The sequence below is a fragment of the Rhodnius prolixus genome, unplaced genomic scaffold (assembly GCF_049639745.1).
Source record: "Rhodnius prolixus isolate KJV_2025 unplaced genomic scaffold, Rpr scaffold_2, whole genome shotgun sequence".
Lineage (NCBI taxonomy): Eukaryota > Metazoa > Arthropoda > Insecta > Hemiptera > Reduviidae > Rhodnius > Rhodnius prolixus.
The window spans coordinates 4,259,959-4,269,247 of record NW_027411592.1 but is presented as its reverse complement, the minus strand read 5'-3'; the positions used below and the strand labels follow the sequence as shown (position 1 = coordinate 4,269,247).

Sequence of the window (9,289 nt, the reverse complement as noted above, 5' to 3'; positions counted from 1 at the left end):
CAGTCATTAAACTTGTCGCAAGTTAAGCTGTACGGTCATTCTACCTTCAATCGTAAGATCATCGTTAAGGTTGCCATCACTGGATTTTTTTTTTTTTTTTTTTTTTTTTTATCTTTCTAACAAAGTAACGTTACCTTCAGGAGAGAATTGGTTAAAGATGAATCCGTCTGAATAGCTTCAGGGGTTTCTCAAGGGAAGGTAGGTAATGGCGGTTTATTTTGAAGGTAGAGTACTTGGCCTCTCTGAAAGGATTAATTTCTGCCTCTCAGAGGTTATGGCTATTCGTTGTAATTACGATAGGGATGAGCTTTAGTGACAGTGGTCCAGTGATGGACTGTAACAAGTGAACACTGTCCGGAGACCGGCAGTGCACCGAAAAAAGCTTAGGGCACAAATTTTCTCAGATCTTAAATCGCCTTTTATTAAAAAAAAAAGAATTGGACTAGAGGTTTTTTGAAAAGATTTCTATTTTCTCTGTTAGTCAGGCTGCGCTGAAGGCCACCTAAGCTGAAGGCTTACATCTTAACTTCGAAATTTGTGTTCAGTTGCGTTGCTATTGGTATTCAGAAGGCAGAAGTGCAATGCAGGGTGTATAATATGACTGCTAGCACTACATACCGTGGATATTATTCGCCGACAATGATGAGTACAGGTTTTAAAGTTCATGGAGCTTTATTAGTAATAAGGACCTTTTTTTACACACTATTATGATATATATGTATATATGTACATTATATTTATACATATATTATACACTATTATATTATTTTATATACTATTACATTATTTTATACGCTATTATAAAATTACACTATTAACTATTAGTTAAGTCACATTTAATATAGGACTATAAGCTAATTCTCGCTGAGATATGACATTATCAGTCGCTTTCAAGTTATATGCATACTCCGAGATAAAGTATGTGATTTCTCAGCAACCAAGATAAAAGTTGTATGAATAGGTTGTGGTAATGAACAGTTTTTTTTTTCTAAATAAAAAGTATTTATTGCATTTTATAGTAATTCGTGGTAAACAGTTAAAATATAAATTTCAAAGTTAATTGAATAGAAGACAATGGGGAAACGGTTCATTGTCGCATTACGTAACACCACGTCATAAATACTGAGAGAATTTAAAAATAAAAACGATGTTATTAAATGTATGTAATTCCTATGCAAACAAAAATATAATTAGTAAATCTAAACTTTGTTACCTGATGCAGCCAATAGAAATTTGTTACCAGTTTTGTTTTGATAGAAATTCTAATTTAATCTTAATTGAAGTTCACCAAAGTCTTAAAGCTCTGTGCTAATACTCACTTCCTTCTTATTTCAGTTCTCAAAGATTCTAACTTCCAAATCTAAACTCCAAATTATGGTCAAAATATTGGTTGGTTTCGAACTTAATAAAATTTATTTTTTGGAAGCATTGCCATTTAGTTATCTAGGAACCAATCCCAAAAATAGTTTTTGCTTCCTCTTTTACGTTTATTTTATTGAGTTTTATGGTTACAGTTTTAGCTCTAAAATTCATCCGGGTTGATGATTGAACATGTAGTTACGAAGTTAGAGAAAGATATCTAAGGAGAAACAGTGGCGCAGCTTCTTACAGGCTGAGCTTGCTCAAAAAAATGATTCCTAAAAAAAGCTTTTTAGTTTTTTATAATAATTTTCTCCATACAAATGCAGCATTTGATTTAGAAATAATTTTGAATTAAGTGTGCCGCGAACGTTCAACTATCCTAATGGCAAGGTTTTTCTTAGCCTCTACCGGATGTGCATTTTCCACCCTAGTTTGAGAGGCGAAAGGCTGTAGGGCATGAAAGTCTATGAAGCCTGTATCTAGTCCTTTGGTAATCTCCTGAAGAAATCAAGGTGAGCGTCGAGTTTAGCACACTATTATTTGAACTAAAAACCTTTATTAGTAAATGCTCTGTTAACATTGCATTTACCGCAGTCACGAAACGAAAGCTGTTTTTTCTTGGGCACGGAGAGGAACTACCTCCTGTCTCATGAACCACAATTTACTCAGATTAATTTTTGTTTGCTTATCGTCTGCTACGGTCATTATTATGCGTCCTCTTTGTTGTTATTATAATTAAACTGTTTCAATAATAACCGTCGCCTAATTGGCGTTATGAGATATTTTGAAGGCATACAGGTGCCCTTCATTGTCCAAGGTTTTGTCCAGAATTGGTTAACTGGATTTGTGACTTTATTGAAACGATTTCTCACAAGTGTCTTCAAAACTAATTTTTCTTCTATCATCGTCATTTGTTTACCCACTTAAAATACCCATCACTTCTAGTCTAAGCACTTACTTGGACAATTTATATTTTAAAGAAAATTTTCAGAAAAACGGCTCTTAAGCACTCTCAAAGAATATCACTTAAATATTAAGTACCTGTTTAATAATATTAAGCAAGCTATAAGCTTAGTTGGAATCCCAAATTTGACTAAAAGTGATTAACCATAAGTGGGACCTTATAAGGTTTTAGAAATTTTTTCATCACTTTTATTGCAAAATACTGTTCTAGAAAACTTAAAAACTCATCTCAGAATTTGACTGGCGATTTAGGTGGTGGGTAGTGTAAACAATTATATTTATTTACTTGCAGTTGAAATTTATAATTGCTCAAACTGAAGAATAAATAATCAGGTAAAAATAAATTCTGTGTTAGTTGAAAATTTTCCACTACAATTTAATAATTGGGGAGAGAAAATCGTGTAAGTTTCCTCAACTTATTTTAATAATAAATTCTACTTTGCTTATTGTTTTGCTGTATTATGTTGTAGGTTCTTAATGTGATTGTGAATACATAAGGTAGAGTATTATTAGTAGAGTGTACTGAATGAATACACGAAAATTGAAATATCAAATGCCATGATTCATTTAAAATCTCTATAATATAAGTGAATTTGACGAACTGAAAAAAATAAATTATTAATATTGGGTAGCCTCTTATTTAGTACGTTATCAACGATAATCAATCTCACAAGAAATCTCGAATCAGCTTAATGTAACGTGGTGACTATAGTGTGGGCTTTGCTTTATTCTCTCTTGGTAAGTGTTGTAATTGTAGTGACAGTATCCAACACCAGACCTTAGATCAGGAAGAAATATTGAAAGAGAGGCAAAAATACGCGTTAAATCAAGAAAAATCCGATGGCTATAGACTGGAGAATTCTGTGTTTGTGTACAAATATGTAAATGTGACTGAGCTTGACTTTTGTCATCTCTATTACTCCATAATTCCAAAATTTTGGAAAAGAGAAGCAGCTAATTTGTCTTAATTTTTTGATAATTTTTTTTTAATTTTTAAACATTTTAATAGATTATTTCTTTTTTATACTATGGTGCTGTAGAGAAGCCTAATATCAAGAATTGTTGGTACATATACTGTTGTAATAATGTAAATGTAAAAAGTTAGATCTTTCTCTCTAGAGTTAACATCTATTGTAATTGTAACTATAATTTATTTTATAAAGTGCAATAAAAAATTAAAAAAGTTTGAATAGAAATGTTTTGAAGGTAAATAAGCTAAAGAAACCTAAGTCCAGAGAAAGTATTTTTGCAATAACATTTTTTTCGTGCTCTTGAAAGATGATCTTTCTCGTTTTGTACCATGTTACGTGCACAACTCATCCTATCCCTGATGATGGCAGAAATGGAACCCAAAACGCAGGGCACCAGTAAAACATGATTAAAAAGAAAAATTCACCCCATCCCGACCATGCTTCCTCTAGAAATAATTTTTATTTTTCAATCTAAAACGCATGTTTAAGAATTTTAGGGTCACGTCGGATGAATTTTCCTCACTTCCATTATTATGTTATTTTTGGTAGCCCCAAAAAGAAAAAAGAAAGTTGATTAAGTATTTCGTTTCAAATTAAAGAGTTCTTTTTTTTTTTTTTTTAATTAATAATTCAAAAACTGTAAACCTCCTTCGTTCATTGTTTACATTCAAGTTTGCCAACTAATTGTAATGAGCTTTGTAGCAGCTAAAGTTGTTCCACTGTGCTATGGTGATAGATGCGACGCAATGAATGTCCTTGCTAGACTTCCCCACCAGCCACATGGTTAGAGATGATTTTCTACTTGCAATGTCACTTTCACCATTTGCGCCTCGAGAAGGACCACGTGTTAATCTCAGAGACCCATGTGGTCATATTATAAACCTGTGACTCATTGAACCACGTACATGTATTTGTTTTAGATAGTTTTATCGTATAATTACTTTCTGGTATTAGGACTATTAAGAAAGAAAATTTGTATTAAGTATTCAAACGATTTCTTATCTACAATTATTGTTGAACCGTTCTAACTTTAAAATTTCTTCAAAATGAAGAGTAAATATACACTTATAGTACCGAAAAACTGCACCACCCAATTTTTAAACTACATTTACATTCGCGTAAATAACATAGTAATTGGTTTTATCGAGGGAAGAAATAATAATTAAGAAATTTAGGCGTTGGGTTATGGCCGTGTACAAAGCTGGTTCAATGCTGATCTTTTCATCGATGATACCCACGATAAAGAGTTACCATCTTCCTGCAGGACAATAGCCAAATCCATGTTCTACTACAAGGACAGGTCAGCATTTAGCCTTAGCAAGATAGGTTTCATGATTTAAATCCAGCAAATCATATGTGGTATATGGTGCGCAGCTTTGATGTTTCCGTCAATCACAAAGAAATTAAGTAGTTGCTACTTCACCATCAGCCTGAAATGATTTGCATTAGAGAATATCGAAAATCTCATTAGGAAAAGCCCCGCAACGTAAAAGCATGAGTAACCGGAAGTAGCTTCTCTTGCCGATTTCCGTGCAATAGTTTGAGACCAGAGGAGATATTAAACACGACTGGTGATAGATAACACCATGATCTTGAATATTGGTTTCTTCTAATTGATCTACAAAAGACTAGGAGACGAAACTTTGCTTTTTTGTTCATTAAAACTTAAGAACACTTATAATTAAATAAATGATTTGTTAATTGTGTTACTTAAACAATTATTTTTCAGAAAGCTGAGCTTAGACTTGGTACCAAGATGTGGAGCGGATGTTGTAGATCCTTGTGCAGTCAGTGTAATCGAGTTACACCAAGTGGTAAGCTTCTTTTTGCGATTTTATTCACAATTATAATCTTTCAGTGCAGAATAAATAAATCTTTTAAATTTTTAAGTGTACAGCATAAATTTAAAAATATTGGCTTCTGTCTAATGTGTTTTATTATTATTCTTAATAATTTTTTCAGCATGTTCAGAGCTCCGAAAATTCACTTGGAGCTTCTGTAAGTAGATTTATTTTGTAATTTTAACCTACTAGAGTTTTGTTTGCCTATCGTTAAAGCTCATATTTCAAACTCTCTAAGTAAATTCTAATTTCATCTTATACTAGTAGTAATTGCAAAAATAACCTTTTTAAAAGCTTTTTGGTTCTTTTTATATACTTATTGAATATTAGTATTTTCTATAAAACTGAGTGTTCTAAATGTTTGAATGGCTTATTTAAGCCATTTTAGAGAAACCCGCAAAAAAACCTATTCAAATAACTACTCAAACAAATACTATCGAGAACGGTTTTTGAGCCACGCTTGTATTAGGAACGAACCTAAGTTTGAAAACGATAAACCAAGTTTGTGCTTTCCTCTGGTTTTAAGATTCTATAGAAACACTGTGGACACATACAAATTCCGCGTTTGAAAAACTTTTTTTTAAGTGTAACTCAAGTTTTACTAAATATTTAAATTAAGATTTGATAAATTTGAAAAGATAAAATTGCATTGTAGCAAAGTAATTTAAGTTTTAGATTGCTTATAAAATTGATTGAGTTACGGTTTTGTGATTCCAGATTTAAACTTTATTATTTTCGAAAAAGTCCGAATTAATTAATTATCTGTTCTCTTATCTACTATTATGATAAAAAATATGTATGAGCGTTAAATTTGCCGCACTTGATGTATAATTTCGTGCTTGTGGTGATTGAATCGAATTGAAAAAAAATTTTGATGGTGAATTTCCTAATGAATTTGCCAACAAATCCTTTTCTTTGCAGAAGTGAAATTTATCTGGATTTGAAATTTATTGAATTTAGTTTTAAGTACTAGGAAAAAAAAGGAAAGCTGCAATGCTATTATTTCTGTGACAAGCTATTCAACTTTGTCAATGCATCTCGTTTACTAATTGATTTCAAATTAAGAGTGATTTTTAAAATTGCTGGATGTTATTTTAAATTAAATAAACTAGGAGTACACTGCTACTTACTATAAGGTGAAATTCAGTAGACTGTTTGGTGAGAACATAGCTTGCAGATCATTTATGCGCTCCCCCCCAAAAAAAATTCCAATTGTGATTCCAGAAAGTGATGTGATTTCATTTGTAAACTTTCAGTCGCGAGGCACACTAAAGAGAAGAGGCGAAAACAGTAAAGCATTATCGCACCACTTGTACCTCTGCATGAGAGATTTTGGTCATTATGTAGGCGAGACTACAGAAGTTTACATATCTTTATATGATGCTAAAAAAGCCAAATATATTAGGTAAAATAAATATTATTTATTTATGTTGTTTGTTTTTTTTACCTTTTTTTAAACAAATATTTGGTCTTATTTGTAACACGTTTTGTAACATCTAAATTGTATAGGTAATTCAATCTGCGCTAATACTCTTCTCCAAACATTCCTCTTCAAATCTTGCAGTGCCTTTTAAAACCTCATTATTTCATTCGTTAGCGAATTACCCTCAGTGTTAGCGAGATGTAGTACTACTGTTAACTTATCTAAAATTGACATTTTATAACTATTTTTTTTAATTCGCACGTTGATTTCAGTGAAAGATTCCTAGTCAAGATTCCACGAGATGGATTTTCGAATTATATAGAAAAACTTAAATGGAATTGTACGTTGTTTACAGTAAGTTTTTTTTTATTATTTTATTACTATTTTTTTATTGTTCATTTTAAAATGGTTGTATGAATCAGTATTATCTACGAGAGCTATCAGTACACTGGGGTTGCCTATTAAAAATCACTGACCTAGGCCTCTAAAAGGAGGTGTTAATAAAGTAGCCTAGTGAGTAACCACTTGCATAATAGTTATGTAGGTTTTATTTTACAAAAAGCTCATACAAATAAAAATAAAAATTGTCACAATTATTATTTAGTTAAATAATTGTAATTATTTTCTTGTATTGTAATTTCTTTGTGTAAAACATGCTCCTGATAACGCAAACTCTAGTTAACTCACTAATAGGTCCCAAAACTGTTTTAATGGTGCCCCTGTACAGCTCAATGCCACTGCGTTTTAATAGCACCTAGAATCCGTAGTTTTACACCACCACGCCTTGGATTTGCTTATTTTAAGATTTCATAACATCCATCCTTAAATTCGTTGCGGAAAGGTATCACCCCTTGGGGTATTTTGCTAGAACCTAACCTAGCCTATTCGTCCTCCTGCTCATTACTCACATATTCCTTAGCACCAGAAAATGTGAGCAAGTCAGAACAGCCTACACTGGAAGAGGATCTAATACAATCCCCATAACGCTTAGAGTTAACTTGGTTTGCACCCATGGCCATTATATTGGGAAAATTTTTCCACAAGTAAGGGAACCTCTTAGCCGAAATGCAGGCATCTTATTTTTCCAGAGTCCATGATAAAAACATTTAATAAAATATGTTTTCAGGATTTGGGAAGTGGAGATCTAACCAAAGAGTTGTACGTTGTAGCTCACGTCTATAGAATTGGCAGAATGTTACATTCTGATTCTACGAAAAATAAAATTTTATCAGCCGGTGCAGTTCCTACCAGCGTAGTCGGGGGAGGTGGAGGTGTTTTGGGTGGAGGAGGGTGCGGAGCCGTGGGTCACTTCAAACGACCCCACGCAGTAGCTGTGCTTAACATTGGAGATGTGAGCTACTTTTTCATTCGAAAGATTTCTGAAATTTCATTTACTTTTATTAACGTTTATTTCAGTTAATAATTAAATGCCATAAAAAATTTAGATTGTCACAGGAGCAAATACAGATGAAAGAGAATTTTCATTTAAAGCTTTCCAAACTGAGGATAAAGATTTTCATCAACTTCATGAATTTATTATTAGAAAACAGAGCAACAAGTATTCCCCTCTATCAGGCCAGCCAAATTATGGTGAAGACGGTTTTCTTTATTTATCATTATTTTTAATTTACTTCCAAATATGTAAGCTCTCAAATATTATACTTATTATTGCGTTTTAATGTATTTTGTGTTACTTATTTTAGGAATTATTCTGTCGTTGAGAGTATTCCATGGAGAATTGGCTCAAATAAGAGAAGAAAATCAGTTGTTACTAAAAAATATAGGAGCAACTAAGAAGTTAGGATTTCCAGATGTGATAATGCCAGGTGATGTGAGGTAATGAGAAACTTAGCTGAAAGAAACAGAAAGATCCGCGTACATGTTATAATACTGTCGCCGCCAGACCATTAGCTTAATTTCAGAGCGCTCAGAGATCTTTTATTCCCTTAAGACGGATAACAGCCCACATTAGGCACATATTTTTGCCTACATTGCAATTCATATTTTGAGATGTGCTTTAATCTTGAATTATAATTTGTTTATAGGTTTTCTTCCCATAATTTGTGCTTTATTAAGAAGAATAATATTTTCTAGCCGTGGGAACAGTATGATTTATTCTCCGATTTTTCATCCTTACTTTCTTTAACATTATTTCTGGAACCCGAATATACATACATACATATATTTCTATAGTTCAGCCCTTACTAGGTATCGTAAGTCATTAATATCGATCATGACCTTTTTTATTTTTTTTTCCGTAGAAATGATTTGTACCTAACATTGGAAAAAGGTGAATTTGAACGAGGTGGAAAATCTACTGGTAAAAATATTGAAGTAACAGTACAGGTACTGGATTTGCAAGGAAATCCTATAGATGTAAGTGATTGAAGTAGTTTTTAATTGTATTGCTTTCTAAAAAGTTACTATTACAGTAATTATTTTTCACAAAAAATTAAAACAAAAAGATTTCTGATTAATAGGAAATAATTATACTATTACAGGAATGTTTGTGGGGAGCATCGGGTACAGAAGGCACCCACATATATAGATCAGCCATAATGTATCATCAAAATTCACCAGTTTGGGCTGAGACCGTCTGTATGACTGTTCCAATTGATAAATATCAGTCTGCTCATGTTAGATTTGAATATAGACACTGTTCTAGTTAGTAAATTCTATATTTACTATTTCCAATCACAACATTCCTTAAAATTAATACTATCATTTTT

At 32.2% G+C, this 9,289-nt stretch overlaps 1 protein-coding gene across 4 annotated transcripts in view; it reads left to right on the top strand.

The window, feature by feature from the left end:
• The window catches only part of spg (dedicator of cytokinesis spg), a 56,127-nt gene that overhangs the window by 25,329 nt on the left and 21,509 nt on the right, over positions 1-9,289 (top strand). For 3 of the 4 annotated variants that reach the window (XR_012456038.1, XM_074120577.1, XM_074120576.1), the window contains exons 7-15: positions 5,026-5,110; positions 5,259-5,294; positions 6,394-6,542; positions 6,833-6,914; positions 7,687-7,911; positions 8,006-8,150; positions 8,264-8,396; positions 8,822-8,936; positions 9,062-9,224. Coding sequence is in view for 3 of the 4 variants with exons in the window: in XM_074120577.1 (XP_073976678.1) it covers positions 5,026-5,110; positions 5,259-5,294; positions 6,394-6,542; positions 6,833-6,914; positions 7,687-7,911; positions 8,006-8,150; positions 8,264-8,396; positions 8,822-8,936; positions 9,062-9,224 (1,133 nt within the window). In the remaining variant the exon portion in view is untranslated. The remainder of the gene's footprint in view (positions 1-5,025; positions 5,111-5,258; positions 5,295-6,393; positions 6,543-6,832; positions 6,915-7,686; positions 7,912-8,005; positions 8,151-8,263; positions 8,397-8,821; positions 8,937-9,061; positions 9,225-9,289) is intronic. The other variant, XM_074120578.1, reaches the window with a different exon arrangement.